At 33.7% G+C, this 17,414-nt stretch overlaps 1 protein-coding gene across 9 annotated transcripts in view; it reads right to left on the minus strand.

The window, feature by feature from the left end:
• tns1b (tensin 1b) overlaps window positions 1-17,414 on the minus strand; it is a 262,650-nt gene that overhangs the window by 101,771 nt on the left and 143,465 nt on the right. For all 9 annotated transcript variants that reach the window (XM_088931354.1, XM_088931353.1, XM_088931352.1 and 6 more), the window contains one exon: window positions 4,208-4,246. In XM_088931354.1, coding sequence (XP_088787480.1) covers window positions 4,208-4,246 — 39 coding nt within the window. The remainder of the gene's footprint in view (window positions 1-4,207; window positions 4,247-17,414) is intronic.

The raw sequence follows: 17,414 nt of genomic DNA on the forward strand, positions 1-17,414 counted from the left end.
TTTAAACCAGATCTTTTTTTTTCAGCTGGGACAAACAGTTGGCATTTATAATTTAAAGATTTCTATTTCATTTTTGCAAAGCTTCATTATTGAACGTTGGTATACAAGAGCCCTTTCTTATTGAATACTTGACCCTATTATGCAAAATGGTTAAACTCACATAAATATTAAGACAATAACCCCATTGAAAGAGATTACTGACATAACTTTATTATGGGAGAGGGTTCTCCTTGAAGTACTTGAAGGCGGTCTGGGGGGGGGTAAGTAAGTAATTACTTACTTACAAGTAATCAAGGGTTCAGGGAGGAGATACTTAAATACATTATCCTTCCAGGGGACAATTTTTAGCAAAGGTTTTTTTCTAATGGGGAATGATAACGTATTGTATTGTAAGTGTCTAAAATATCAAATAATTGTTTGATCATGTATTTATGTTTTTTATTAAATAGGACAAAGATAATAAAGTAATTCATTTGTTGCAAATAAAGGATATTTTCAGTCTCACATTATACAAGGAATGTAAACATCCCTACATGAAAGTTAATACTGTTCATCTAGATACTTTATATTGTTGTATACAGTATTGTAGGACTATTGTAGGACTATCCATGCAAGAAAGTGTTAAAACATTAACAGTCTGCCAATTTCTGCCTTTTAAAAATGATATCATTGCGTGTTTTTTAGCATTGAAAATATTGTCCCTAACTCTGTTAATTGGATCTACATTATTTTCACAAGCCATGCTTACCGTGTCCACCAGTGGCTTTTACCTGAAACTACAATGGGTGTTTTTTTAGGGAAATTCCATGTCTGTGTGGTGTCAATGCCACTTATACCATTTTAAAGAGACTATGTTTTTAATGAGGGTGTGAGCACTGGAGGATGTGTGGGGTCTGAAGTAAGTTATCATATTGGAAGAGTTAGTACCCTCGGGGCTGAAATTCCATTGGCTCTTGGTCTGTCCCGCTCCTGGCTAATAAAAACATTCTTTGTTGATCCAGCACAAACAAATATGAGGGTGCTTCTCTGGAATGTTCCTGCCCACAAACCAGTTCGCAAAACACATGTAACATACATCACAGCATCACTGTGCACAGCCCTCAGGCTGACATTTGTTCAGGTTTTCCCGAGGTGTTCCAGTTCCTGTTGTTTCAAGTTATTTTGAGACTTTGTTATACCCCGAAAGGCAGCGCATCTAAGCCCTGCTTGTTTAAATAATATACTTCAGGTGGGTAGCTCCGTCAGCATGCGTAGGCTGCAAAGGAACAAGTAATAGGTTTATTCCATGCTGAAAAAAAGAAGAAAGAGAACACAACGTTTCGGCCGTGGAGCCTTCTTCAGGTGTAAAGGCTCCACCTTCTTCACCTGAAGAAGGCTCCACGGCCAAAACGTTGTGTTCTCTTTCTTCTTTTTTTCAGCATGGAATAAACCTATTACTTGTTCCTAAATAATATACTGTCTAGTAAAATATTTCACCAGTACCCTGTGCTCCTTAGACTGAGATCTTGTAGTGATTCCTAGCTAATTAGTATTATTTAAAACTTACAACTTGCTTTTATTTGCTATAGCAATAACAAAAGAATGAAATATCATGTTTTTGGTACATTACACATGGCAATCCTACTGTACCATAAACAAACATGTAGAAACTAATTGTGTAAGTGGTAAAGCACTACCTTGCGTTAAAGTGATAACATTGCAGATTTGGGGTTTGTGTTAGGAGCATACAATTGCAGTGAGTTAGGAGTAGGAATATTAATTAATTTTAATCAAATCATGACACTACAGGGGACTAAACATCTCATTCTGTCTTTTTGCTGTATGCATATAAAGAATAGATATACAGTATTTATCAAGTAAGAACAATAAATATTGTAAACTCCTCAGATAAACAGAAAGGAAATAAATCATCACAACATTCTTTACTTAAAATAAGTGCTGTCCATATTTTGATGGAGTACTTTTGCTTTTCTTGTTTTCAAAGTCTACCTTGTCAACCCAATTTACTGCTTGCATTACCTAAGTTCAGAGAAAGACTGACTCCAAGCCTCATAAATCTTGAGCTTCTCCTACAGTATCTCTAGGCAGAGAAATTAACCAAAAAAGGAATTTGGAATTGTATCCCTAAGACCAAGCATTTAGAAGACAAGCTATCCACTAATTATCAGCAAATTGTTCCTTTACTTAAGAGTTATCCCCTTAAGTAATAAGGGAAAACAAGATTAATTATTAGAATGATTACCACTTATAAATTTCTACCCCTTCTGTCTTGTATCATTGAGAATGGAGCAATTTATTCCCTATTTATTAGACATATTGGCATTATTTTAGCCAGTATAAACAAAAGTAAATGCTATATACTAAAATATAGTTCCATTTAGTTTAGGTAAATATGGAAATATCCTGTTGTGGTCTGTGTATATGATTGGGAAGGATAAAGGAGATGTTAACCTAATAAAGGTTTATTAGATCATTCATAACTTTAAAAAAAGAAACATTAATCACAGCTATCTACCAAAAAAAAGAAAATATTTTGAGAATTTTGAACTATAAGCATTATTTAAATCTATACATGGCCAAATTTCTCACAATATCATGGTTCTCACCTTCTGTTTGACCTGTAGTTTACAGTGTTAAACTGTCTAATTGTTGGATTTCAAAGATGATAGCGAATTACAGTATTTTGTGAAGATTAAAATATACATTATGTTCTGAATTTGAAGACACACTACTGTCTTGCAGACTTCTATTTAAAAGATGTTTAAAAATTCAGAGAAGACTCATCTTGACCACATATGTACAGTATGTTAAGTACTTGCAGGTGCTGTCAGATGTAAACAATATAGATTTAAGATTCTGAACTACATCTCAACTTTTGCTTCTATACATTTTATGTAGTTCTGATACTCTGTATGACCAGATTGTTAAATTAACCACACATCAGTAAATTCTAACATAGGAAAATAAGTATTAGATTTGAGAATTATTGAGGCAGGCGTTGCTTTTAGTTTATTAATATTGTGTCTTGCATTTCCATTGCAAATACTGCAATTGTTATGCTTGGAATCTATATTTGCTTTTACAGCTCTCCAGAGTTTAGCAGCTTTGAGCTTCTAGCAGTTTTCTATTTATTTATCCCTTTTTTGTATGTCCAGTTCCTAAAGAATACCTTAATGTGTTTTTATTGCTGGGATCATTAATGTTTAAATAAGCAATCACCATTAATCCCTGCAATTAGTGCCACTTTATGTGATTCTCTGGACAAAAGTGAAATAGAAATTGCTACAAGGCAATGTCACAGGATACTCCTCTTTATTAAACTTACAAAACTATGCAAAGTGGTAACACGGCATCCTGGGGAAAAACTAAAACATGCCTAGTAAAGGAATGTAAGCACAAAACTGTGCTGTGAAAGGCAAAACAATATTTTGAACAAATTCACTTTCCCTGTTAGGTAAAAAAGGTTTGGAAAACCTTTTGTTTATTAAAGAGGAATATTAATAGCTTTGGTAACAACACAAGAGGTAATGGAAATAATATTTTAATTTTTTTCACTATTTACAGCATTTGTTGTTTAAAAAATTATAGTTCTTAAGCAACAGAAGACCAGCTGCTCTCACAATGTTACATAAGTAGGCAAAATATAAAAGACAACATAGGCTTTCATGTTATACTGAGCTCTGCAAACAAACATTTTTATTTTCTCCATACTGTATATCTAAAGATGTGTATAGTACCTATCTTTAAACATCAAAAACAAACACAAAAAGTAATATTATTGGGAAACTTTTCTTTGTAAGGATACAGATCCATTACTCAATCAAGTCTCTAGTCCACTTAGCAAAAATAATCCTAAATCATAAATTCCAGAAAAATATCAGCAGTGTTTACAGGTAATGGTTCATAAGCTTCTGTGCTATGCCAGCTTAGATGAAACTAAAAGGCAGAATATGGAAAACAAACCTTTTGAAGTCCCCTCTACATCTGCAACCCAAACCAAAAAAGGCAAGGCTGCTGGACTGCTTTCTCCACTGGGAATTTTAACAGCAGTTCAACTACCGTGCTCTGTTAGCAATAGTTGAACCCATCTGAATAAACACATTACAGTATGTCCCTACACATAATCGGGCTTGATGTGCAGTAAAAACTTAAACAAAACTACACTGTATGGAGTTCAGGTGCACAAAAGTAAAATGAGGATACTTACCAACTCATAATTAGCAGCAGGGACACAGGATGTAGAAACCTACAAAGAGGAAAGAGAATGACTTTAGCAGGACAAATTAGGAAATACGCTTATTTCTGAAGAAATCACTGAAGAAATTAATGATTCTGAAATGCATGGTATTCTCAGTTTGCAGAAAGTCTTTGATAGCCTTACAGACAGAAAGTAAAAGATATACTGCATATTTTCCATTACATAGAAGGTGCACAGTGTTTTTTTTTCTGAGATGTGCCAGGCTAGTCTTTTAGTCTACAATCTTTTAGGGCTACAACACCAATTTCATGTACAGTAAATGGGATTAATAAATCTATTAATTAATTATTAATGTATTAATTATTGTGAAAAATAAGATGTTGCTTGACTCTGAGTTATAAAATATTTTTAATTTAAAGCCAAACTAATGTTACACCCTGAATACTTAGTGAAATACAGTATAGAGTAACAGCAAAAAAAAAAGATTTATAAACTAACTTCAAAGGGAAACACAGGCAAGTTATGCACTCTCAGTTTGCACATTTTTGTTCTTTGTGACAAGAAACTTGACAGAGTATACGAGGCAATATACTGTATGCTGTACAAACCAGTTGCTCTCAGGGATAAATACAATTTGCTGGATGACACACAGAAAGCTGGATGACCTTTTGTCTCTCTGTTCATCTCCCATCATTTCACACGTATTCAATAAATAAACAATATGTATACAATTTTAGTCTGTTCCTTACATGCCTATTGATCTAAAATAAAATCAATAATAATAAATCTTGAATATTAACTTCAATAAAAAAAATAAAATGGAAATTAAATATGTTTATCACTATTAAGTCACACTTAAAAGAAAAACAAAAACATTAATCTTAACATTAATAAATAAAGCAATTAAACAGGCTATAATTAATCACCTAAAAATAAATAAGAACAAATATTTGTAATGATGCATACAAGACTTTAAACAAATTTTAAGAAATAAAAAGGGTCACAAAGTGTAAAAGGACCAAAAGTAACTACACAGTTCAAATGCATCTACAGTAAAGACACATGACTCATGCGTAATCCACACTCTTTACTATCCACCACAAAGTTCTTCCCTTTATATTTTACGTGACAAATGTTAACTGTTATTCAGTTTAAGAATGACTTTTAGTACAACTGTATAAACATATTACATTAATAAATACCTTGAAATTGGAAATGGGTATTTAATTTATGTGTTTTTGAGTTAAGTGGCATCTCTCAGAAACTCCTCTGCCATGTAAGATCGCAAATTACCCATAATTCATAATAGCTACAGTATGTCTAAATTATAGCTACAGCAACATTTCCTGGTAGCAAACACAAATCTAGAGACAAATGAAGTTTGAACAAATTTAATGCAATCAAGAAATAAATAAGACAGGGGTTTACTCAATAAACAGGATTTAATACTATTATTGCTATTTTTGTTCTAATCACAAGATCAAGTCACAATGTTTCCTGTAGCTCCAGGAAAGGATACAACACAAATTGAAATTAATAAAGTACAAACACACAAATCTGACCTACTAGTGTGTTCATTTCAATTACTAAGCATTCTGTTTAGATGGTGTCTTTGTATTTGATGTTTAATATGTTGTCTATACTCCTAGCTCTTGCAATACAACAAAAGACCATTAATGGGAAGAGACATGCATTATGTCTGCAGGTATTGTTATTGAGGTAGCTTCCATTTTTCCTTGCAAGCAAGAGTAAAAAAACAACAAGAAGCACAAAAACCCTCATAGTTTACTCTAATGACAGAGCACAACTCTAGGTTTTCATTTAAGATGACTAGTAGATACTGTAGACTATTCTGTAATCCTAAGAATTACAGTTGATCATTTTCCTTTCGACAACAAAAAATTGCATTTATGAATCTGTGCTATATTTTTAAACTATAATTCATATTATAGCACTAAGAATAAATTAATTTCCTGAATACTTCACACAGTGAAATAAGGCATTATGAATACAGAGCATTCTGAATAAAATACTATGTATCAAGAAATAAAACTTAATAAAAGTGCAACTGATCCAAAATAAGATAATATTAAATGACTACTACAACATCCTTATCTATTACTATTATATATCATAGATGCATTATGCAAAATTGTACATAGAATGAATACAAGCTAATATATAAATGGAACATTACTGAACATAGCACATTTTATGCAATCAATATTTAACCGTAGTTTATACCGTTTGTAGATTTTCTTTTCCTTTTGCTGCTCAGTTTTCATTTTTTTGTTCATAAACAAATGTGTTTATAAGGAGATTAAATATGCTGGCTCTTGTTCCTCAAAACACACATGACTCTACTGTATCTCTCAGATCCCACATATTTAATAAGGAAGGAAAATAAAATCAGCTACATAAAGATTAAAGAGGTCTTGCATATGCCTTTTTGTCATCACCCTCCCTTTTCCTCCTTTCAGGGAATGTCAACAGGATGTTTCTCTAGCAGATGGCCTAAAGTGACCACAGCACATGATTTATAATGGTGTGACTTGATTATGATTGCATGTTATGGTTTGATTATGATTGTAAAATGTTTGCATGTTTCTGTTCAAAAACAAAGCAGTACACCTCCCATTGAAAAGACCATCTTGTCATTAATGAAAAAAGAGATTACTAATACTATTTACTAGCAATTCTGACATATATACTTGGTAAGGTAATAATACCTTTAGTAGCTTTTACATGTTTATGGCATGAATAACAACATTAACTTGTAGATATATAGTTTTACAGTAGCTTTCTTGACCTTGCTATAACCCAAATCTTAATCCTAAATTAAATGGTCTGTCAAACCAAAAGAAACAGCTCAGCCTCCAGCCATTTTAACTGTGGACTTCAAATGGGTTTCAACTGTGCTGTCTCCCAACCAGAGAGCAGTCAGTTTTCACTCTCCCATCTGGAAGTCTGCTATCATGACACAGTGGAATTTCCACCCTCTGGCTAGGGAGAGATCATAAAAAAATGATTGATCATTTTCGATCAGTTTTCTCCCTTTCCATTATCCACATTGCACATGTTTGAATTTATGAGACTGAACTTCATTATATTGCATAAGCCTGTCTACAAGTGTCAAACATATCTTCTGATCAATACAGAACTGATGGGACTGTTAAAGGACAAAGACAACTGAAATTAGTGTGAAGATGTCTGAATTAGTGAAGGATTGGGCTGCCCAATAAGGAAAGAGCTGTTATACAAGTTGTCACCACAGGCACTCAATTATCTGATTTTAATATCAAATAAATTAAAGTGATCGGCGATATTTCAAAGCTTGAAAAAACTGACGATATCTAAAATTCATCTAAGGACTCAAGAAGAAATTAATGTGAGCAGACCTTCATATTTGAATATTTTTCTCCTTTAGTGTTACACAACACACAATGAATATTCAGGAATTATAGCAGATTTAAAATATGAAGACACCAAATGGTTAATAAATTCTCTTTTGCCAGTTCCCAACAGAGATGTAATTGCTATCGGGCCGGATAAGCTAACACTTACATAATATGTTCAAGTGGGAATATGTAAAGTTTTTTAAATTTATGCAATATGTGGTGTTCCATAGGGTGCATTTTGTTCATAGTAAAGACAACGTTTTTATATATACAGTTGACCCATTTCATGGTAACGCCATTTATAATGCTGTCTTTGTATATCAACAGTTTTGGACTGATGTATGAATTTCCTTCTTCAAACTAGCTCCTTTATAATGCCACCATTTGCCTGCTGATACTTTAACTGCCTGTCTACGTTGTATACAACTTTGTTGTATATCAAGTGAGGACTGCAGCACTATTATTACGTTAACTCTTATGAAAGAGTGTCTTCTATGAGGATGCTGTGTTGTTTCTGGTATTACTCTTCTGCATACACATCTATCACCAAAGCCCAGAGGATTTTAAACACATATGAGACAAGGTTCAAAGACTATATGATTTTTGTCTCATCTGCGGTTTCATGCAGTTCTTCATTCAACACATCACTAATTAAAATAAATCTGTGTCTCTTCATTTGAATGTTCAGTTAACTTTAAGATCTCCACCTCCCTTGAACATAGTCTACATTTTCATACAGCAAGAAGAAAGTCTGTTTCATATCTCTTTCCAATTTCAGCACCTTCACACCCTGTAAAGCTATTATCTGCCATGGTATACATTTACCAGACCTAAGTAATTTCAAGATAGGATTCAAAGACTTGACCTTTTTTTTCTCAAGGTCAGCATGCTACCAATTGAACCACCTGCACTCTATAAATATTCTATCACCTTTTTAATTATACTGTTTCCTGTTTTTCTCATGCAGGCATCTATAATGTCCACCCAAAAACTCTTTTTGTGGTTTTCAGGATGGAAAATATGTATTTCTTGACATTAGAATCTTAACACCATAAGAGAGAGCTTTCATGTAGTGTTGATTTCAGCAAGCAACAGGAGACCTCACATGGCAGAAATTAAGCTGGTAAAATCCCATGGAGTAACAACAGACATGAACACCAGAGTCCATCCAGGCAGTAAAACTAATAGTAACATGTACAATAGAGGACTGGGAAGTCAATTCAGGACTAAAAGCAAAGAAAATAATATGGCTAAACAGCAGTGAATGTGAAATAAATAATTTGTGCAATCATTAACATTGATTTAATGTCAAGGGCTATAAAGTAATGTAATGCTACAAACAAGTATTGAAAAGCTAGAGTTTATGAACAGGTATTAAAATTGAAATGTAGTTTTGAGGTAATGAATTCAAAATATGTATACAAATAGGACATAGAAAAATGGTGTGTCCACTATACTAAATCATACTATAATTAAAAGTGACAGATTCTAATAAAACAAAAACTGAATTTGAAAAGTCTAATATTGATTGGGGAACTGTAAAAAATCAACTTAATTGGTAAAAAGACCAATACCAGAAGCATAAAGGAATTAAAAAACATAGGATGTCACTTTCAAGTAGTGGGATTCCCTATTATATATTTTCCCCAGTTATAGAAATAATTTTAAACTTGTCCCTAGTTATAGAAATCTACTGTAGGAGCATGCTGGCATTACTTAGACACAGTAAATAACATTTCTCATCATTTTCAGTGTTCTCCTGTTACCAAGAAACAAATGGATAGCAAACCGATATAAAACTATGACTCAAGATCCAAAACACATGGCAATATCTATAAAGTATATAGCTATAAATTGCTCTCTTGGAGAAAGACGTAACTTAAATGAATCTGCATGCCAATATCTGTAACACAATTTAGAAATATGTGACTACCGCCCCTCTGTTTCCTTGGATTCTAAGAAAAAAAACTTAAAGCAACTGAACTTCTACTGAAACCTACTTTCTAGGTAAAGGTTTTCCAGAAGGGCCTCCCAGCTGCATGACTATTTAATATCCTACTTAAACTGGTGAGTCAATGTGTTAGTTCTTGGCTACTTTTCAATCCCACAACCTGAACAAACCACAGAGATGTTTGTTTGGGATAAATACAGGTAATAACTTTAAAGAGAGACCACTGTGGTAATCACAGGCAACCACAGCATGCAACCCCTTCTGCTCAGCTTGTTATAGCTCATGTTAGGCTTTTGACATCTTGTGGAAAAGACATAGGCATAAATATTCAGGATTACTAAAAAGTCATTATTCATTAGATGGCTCTGTCTTTAACAATCATGTTTGGCATGTTTTTCTAGGGTTGACCTTGGTTGCACACACTACAAATCCTAAGGGCACTGGTTTTTCTTTCTTTTTTATCTTTTTAAGCTAACACAGGTTATATCTTGTCCTATCTAAGAGCCTATGTGATAAATCAAGGGCTGGAAGGGGTTCAACTTAATACCTTGAACATGAAGAACCTTTCAGTAATCTCTCTTGAGAGCTCATGACCATCTTATGAAGAGATTATTGACTTACTAACTGCCATACTACCTGATCTATAATTATCTGGATACAGTATTTAATATTGTATTTTTATAAATTTTAGGGTATACTCATGTATAAGTATTCACCAAATTATCTATCAACCGAGACTATACGACAGCAATCGGACATGTACACTACGCAGTTAAAAGACTTTGTTTAGATGTCTGCCTAGTGACAGAGGGTGTTTATAAAAAGGAAAGGAGGATTAAGAGAGTTGGATGGAAAAGCAGATTCCACTGTGTCCAAAGGAATCAGTGGATGGAAGCATGATCCAGATTCTTTTAAAAATACAAAAGCTCTCTGTGTGCTGTATAAGTGCTTGTAAGATGCACAGACAAGGATAATATAATCTAGTATAATGGTATTTTAGCGTTCCGTACAAAATTAAACCTTTGCCCATTTTGGATAGACTGTCTCAAGAATGCAAGAGAAAACCTCTGTTTTAATGTTTTATTCAAGATACACTGTAGTTTATTTATGAATAGTTCAATGGGGTAATTTTCACCTACAGGGGACTGAATTTGTCTCAAGTCATATAGGACATACTGTTTACAGTACTTTTTGCTTCTAAGGTGAAATTGATGACTCTGAAAAAAGTACTGTTCATTTGATGTTCATATTATTCTACAAGTAATTCTTCTTGTCTGCTTTAACAATAAAATGCTATCTGGTTTAAATAAAAAGATCTTAGTTTAATGCAAAGACATTTTTAATTGTTGTATGCAATATATACAATATTTATTAAAATATTTTGATTCACAGATTAAAAAGCTCAAAACATATTGTGTTAGTGGTAGAACATGTTTCACAATCTGTGTCTGTATAACTGGTAGCATATTACTGTCAAAGACATATTGTGGAAAATAGATGGACTTCTTGTAGTAAACCTTATGTGAGCGCCATCTTTTTTTCCTTTTTCTCTGTGTTCTACAATAACATTTCTTGCTGCCTGTTTCACTCACATGCTGCTCTTCTGAATAAGTGCCCTTTGGTTTGATGGAAATGTTCTGCCATAAAAGGCCTCTTCTCCTGGAAAACAAAACTACGCCCTTAAGGGTCTGGCGATCATCCACAGCCTGTGAGTGCTTGGAACCCAGTGCTCTCAAATGCAGGAATGAGTGTGCTTTGGCAAGAGAAGAGTCCTGAGCTTTAACAGTATCCCTGAAGGGTGATGTAAATTGGCTTAAATACACTATCTTCTGATCCCTGCCATATATATATACACTTATACTGGTTAGTAGTTAAATATTTTCTGGATTTTACATATTGCAATTTTTGCAATTAAATTTGCAAAGTTCATTGAGAATGGCCTACACTGAAATGGGTAGCATTGTTAGTGTTTACTGAAAACAAACATAACATTTCAGGAAAGTTAATCTTTAATCTCTAAATTGGTTTAAATAATTATACATTTAATAACAATGTTATCTTTTGCAAAATACCACATTTCTCAGCCTTAAAAAAAGTAACCACATTTTGGCATAAACCATAAACCCAAGGGGCTGATTTAAGTTCTTATTTATCAAAATGAGTCCATATGTTCCATCTTAAATACCAACTTTTAATATTAAAAACCGAAAATCAACTTTGGTGTATTTTAAAGCTTACAGATATTCCTTTGTCAAGAGATCTGTAAAAAAAATCTAAATTAGCCTATACTGTATATAGTCAGAAAACCTGATATTTTCATTTTATTCTTATTTAACATGAACTTAAACTGCTAAAAAACTAGCTGCTTAAACTGCTAAGAATTGCCTTTACTTATTTTCACATGAACCACTTTACCAGTTTAATGGGAATTAAATTATATAGACATTAGATTTTAAACAAAACTTCAAAGGTGAAAACGGAGTCTGTAAATCTTAAAATGTTTGGAAACTCACAGTTATGGTCAAATATGTTCTAAATTAATAATGCTTCTAAAAGAAATTAAATAAGAAAGAGTATAGCTGATGTGTAGAATAAACATTTCAATGGAAGAAAAATGAAAATGCTTAGCTGTTGTAGGACCAAGAAATTAGACAACTGAGCCAGGCAAAATGTTAATCTGATATCACGAGGGATAACTGCTAACAATTCAATCAATAACTCTATCAAAAGTCTTCTCACCTCTTTTCTTTCAATTGGGCCAAACAAGCAAGGTGAATCTCATAATATCAGATGCTTCTCATTATAAAAAAAGCATTTCTTAAGTATCTGGGGGACATCCAGTTCAAGCACCTTGTAACAAAGTATTTACAGTATATAACTGATGACAATCTGTTGTTGAAAAATTCAACAGGTTTGGACAAGCATGTGTGTGGACAACCATTTAGAACACTATCAAAGAACAGTAACAACCACTGTAAGCAAACACTAACATTATGATTCTGGCCAAAAAGTAACACAACCATAACACAAACATCACATACAGTACAGCAGGTACAAGACTTTTATTATCAACATGGGTCTTTTTAGAATGTTACATTAGACATTTCATTATGCTGTAATTTATTTTTATAAAAAAACATTAATTGCACAAAACTATTTGGCATAACAGTTATACTTCCTGCTCACATATATTAATCGTACTTGCACTCCAGCATAAATATTTTATTTACGATAACCTATCTGATTTTCTGACATATTAGTAATACCTTTTTAAAGTTAGAAAAAAAATCAGTTGTTTTTCTAAATCTAAATACAAAGACTTAAGTTCTCAATAAATAGTAGTTTCCATGGGATACTTTAAGAAAATATACAGTATAACTGCAAAACAAGTTTTAAGACAAACATTAGAGCTGATAGATTTGCTGATAAGAAGATATTTTATTCTTTGGCTGTGGAAGTTTTTCAAATCATCATTTGCAACCTAACTCTAGAACATAGGAAAGGACAAAAACAACATCATCTGTCTTAAAAAGTTATTAGTAGCTAATTCAGAGGATCTAATTCAACCATCATCTGAAGGATGGCAGGAATGACTGGTTAGGTTGTTCCAGACTCCCACAACCCTTTGTGCAAAGACGTGTCCCATGTTTTCAGTCTTAAATACAGTTACCCTTATTTTTAAATGTCTTTTTATAAGCTTTACACAATACTATACCTCAATGCACTATAGTACTTTAACATAACTTCACGCTATTTAAAGTTTTCACTTTCAGGATATGCATATACACATAGTGTATGTCCTAACGTGTTATAAGGATTCTGACAAACAAGATGGATAGGTTTTATGTTATGTACGGTAGACTACATATATTCACATGAGGCATCCCTGTAAAAGTAAACAATATTTCACTATTTACCATGATAATTACAAGCAAGCAGTGTAAGGTATAAACAGTATAGTACTATGAACATCAGTAACATCATCAAGTGATATTCATATAATCATCAGCGTAGCTGGTCCCATTAGTGCTTGTTTGATAGTAAGATCAGGCAATACTGGAAGCAATAGTGAAGGCCATTGAATGCAATTAATCCCACATTAATGCAGAAAAGACTTTTGCAATCAAAACCAAAAAGTTTCTAATAATATCCTCACTTAATATCCTTCCATTAATAACCAGTGCACTATTATAACCAAACAATGTCCATTCCTTATGAATATATCATGGCTGTTTTTATGTACCATCATCACGTACTGTACTGTAAGATGATGATTTACCCAAAAACTGCTTCCCAGGCCGATTTTGATAGTGTCATCATCCATGTTAATGTACAAAGCCTGCTGATATTTGAACATTGCTATTGTTGGGGAAGCTGGTTCCTTTGGCCACGACTTTCCAGGAACGAGTAATTTGCAATTTCCAAAAAGATTTCAAATCAGAACTTTAAGACACACATACTAGAAATGCAAGTGTACTGAACATAAAGGCCATGCAATCAAATCACTGTTCGATGCTCAAAAACACTGAAATACTTTAAACATGTTTTAAAAGTATTTTTATAGCTTTTATAGTAACCTTTTTAATAACAATACAAAGTGCCATACAAATGATTGCTAGAAACAAGGTGCTTGGATAGGGGTATTTATAGAGTACTATAATACAGATGGAAAGGGAATGGTCTGCATGAACACAATGCAAGGTGAGAAAATGAATGTAATCAAAACCATGGTTTAGGGAAAAAAATCACTATTTAGTCAAATATATTTGAATTCCAGAAAATGCACACAATAATTGCATTTCTGGGATCATGACGCCCACTTGTGTTAGCGATATCTTAATGCACCTTCTAATTATAAGATACTTCTTGTGCTTCCAATGTTTTCCTATGTTTGCTAACACTGGTGTTAGCAGCCTTTGGTGTTGCTATGTGAAAATGATCCATAATATACATGAATGGAGTTTTAATAAACAAAAGGGTCAGATTCTCAGGACATCAAACCCTAATCCTGCCCACTTCCGCTTACCTAAAGTATGTGCAAATATTATGCTTCTTGCTGAATTGATTGCTTGTTTTGTTTTTCCACATCCCTTCTTCTGCCATTTTTATCATTGCAAAGGGAGCTTTCTGGCTCATCCTACATTAAAGAGAGGATTCTAACAGAACTGATAGTCCTGTGCTATGGACAGGTTGTTGTTTCCCTCAGCTAGGTGAATTACATAAATAAAGCTCACTTTCAAATCACACTTCTCTGCCTTAGTTAGGATTTGACAGGACTACTAAGTAGGGATTAGATGCATGTTTTTTTTTTTTTCCATCAGCATATACGCAGTTGAACACTATGGTGAGGGAGAAAGATTTTTTGACAACCTGTTCAACAACAGGTTTCAATATACAACCATAATACAACCAAGCTCTTTCGATTGGAATTGGACAAATTTCAGATTAATGCATATTTTTTTTCAGATTAAAAGTATGTTTACTACTTCTCTCCAAATCAATAACATTCATCAAAAGGTTTAGGCAATCTACATGCTCAAAGTTATTTGCATTATTGGCTGCATTAGATGTGACTTCACATACTGTAAGTACGGTATACAAATATACTGGACTGTAAAACAAGTATGGACAAGGACTATTGCTAATGTTGTCTTTCATACCAAAGTGTTCACCTGGAAATACATGTACACACAGAAACTCAAATGGACATTTAAAAGACACAGATTAGCCTAACCATCATATGTTTGGAAGGTGGGAGGAAAATGGAACGCACTGTAAAAACCTACACTAACACAGGGAGAGCATGCAGTCCCAACACAGAAGGTATCCTAATCAAAAAGTGAACAAAGCAGTGCTTTCTGACAAGTAGTTGAACCATATTTTGTTATAGAAAAGTCACAGTGGTAAGTCTGGAAGAGAGCACAAAAACAATATGAAGTAAACATATGGCCTACTGTAAATTAAATTGATGAGATAATTTTTTTAGGAATGCAAATGATTTCTCACCACTTATGATATAAACATGGTTATAAAAACAGCTTTTATAGTTTAGTTTGATGCTGTACAAGACCAACTGTGCCTGGTGCATAGTGTATTTGGATTATTGTGATAAGGGACAAAAAATAAAAAGAAACATAACAAGTCACTGCTGAAAATGTTAATATGAGCCTGCTTTACTCAGAACATTCCAGGGTACATCAGAGGCCTGATAAGTACGCAAGCTAAATAAGTTCTAAAGCCCTAGAGTGGAAATGTTCCCATTTTCCCATGTACTCTCTAAGTGTTTTCAGTTAAATATTTGACATAGGCATGGAAGCCAAGAGAGAAACAGAATGGCACCACTTGTGTTCTGACGTGCCATAGTTAAACCACTTCTCCAGATGAAGCTTATCTCAAACCTCTGGAAGATGAAATAAAAAGAAAAATCCTGAAGTGAACTAGGAGCACCTTCCAGTGCTGGCTCAACTTGAAAGCACATATGTAATGCATCAACACCATAATCCAAACATCACTCCTTGGAGACAGTGCATTACACTACAGCTCAAGCCCCCGCAAGCAGATTTATTTTAGACAAAACACTGGACGTGAGCCAGACGTGAAGACCAAAGTTAGAGAACGATCTTCAACCAAGACTACGATGGAGATAGGCTTCCAGCATCCTATCCCTGTTTGCATGTTAAACTGTACAAGTACTACTGTGACAATGAGTAAATGTACCAGCCAATATACTGGATTATTTATCAGGACATGGATCTACACCACCAAGCAATAGTATGTTTTACCATAATAATTTATGGACTTTTGATCTCTTTTAATAACTTATCTTTATTCTACCAATATATACTGTGAAAACACAGAATTGGACAAATGCTGTTTGTAATGTTTTGAGCCTTCCAGCAGGCATTTAACTATCTTGTTCCATTATGAACACTCACTAGACTCCATATGTGTAAAATTCATATCACTACGTAGACTGGCAGGCATTTCTTTTCTGATTCTAAATCTGGCTTTAATATTTACCTGCATTTTTCAAAGTGATTATGAATTATGGAGATTTCTTAGAGTCATTATGCTTCCAATCTGAGTACTACTCAGTCCTTCGGATTTTTGCAACCTCAAAGCAATGTGTGGAATTCTTCTCTTTATTTCGAATTAGTTTATCTTTTATGTTTTAGAACTTCTGCCAGGTCCAAATAAACACAAATGTTCACTGTAGACATGAAGCGCATGCCACCAGGCTGTCTTTGCTGCACTCATTACTTGATGTCGACACTGTCTGCATGGTGTTACATTTTCTCTGGCACAATACTTGCATTACACTTCCAGTTTGTTCTGGCCTTATTTTCCATTTTGTTGCCTTCTTTGATGGACTGGTTTTTATTACAAATGCCTTGTACTGTATATGGGTGGCACAGTGGCCTTTCAATGCTGGGGCCCTTGGCCCAATTCCTGGGGTGCTATATGTCTGGAGTCAGTTTTCTCCAGGAGCTCTGGTTTTCTTCCACAGTCCAAAGATATAGTCGTAGGTTAATTGGATGGAAGGATACCATGCTGTATTGTATATATTGTAATTTGACATTGATAAAAGCATCTGCTAAGATGGTGATAAGGAATCTCAATTTCCCAGTGGCCATTATTTTCAAATCATTTTTATCAATACCCTTGGCTCATGCCACTTAGCAGGACACTTTTGACAGCTTTGACATTATGGTCGGGTTGCTGTTCTCTCAGTTAAGCAACACCAAGCTATATTTTACTTTGCTCCCATGAAATACCACATTCTTTACTCTGAATGTATGTAAATTAATAACACTGACAACTGCTAAACACATTTCATGAACCAGGCTGCTCATTCGCTAAAAATTGT

This window comes from Atractosteus spatula, chromosome 13 (genome assembly GCF_055471065.1).
Source record: "Atractosteus spatula isolate fAtrSpa1 chromosome 13, fAtrSpa1.hap1, whole genome shotgun sequence".
Taxonomy (NCBI): Eukaryota; Metazoa; Chordata; class Actinopteri; order Semionotiformes; family Lepisosteidae; genus Atractosteus; species Atractosteus spatula.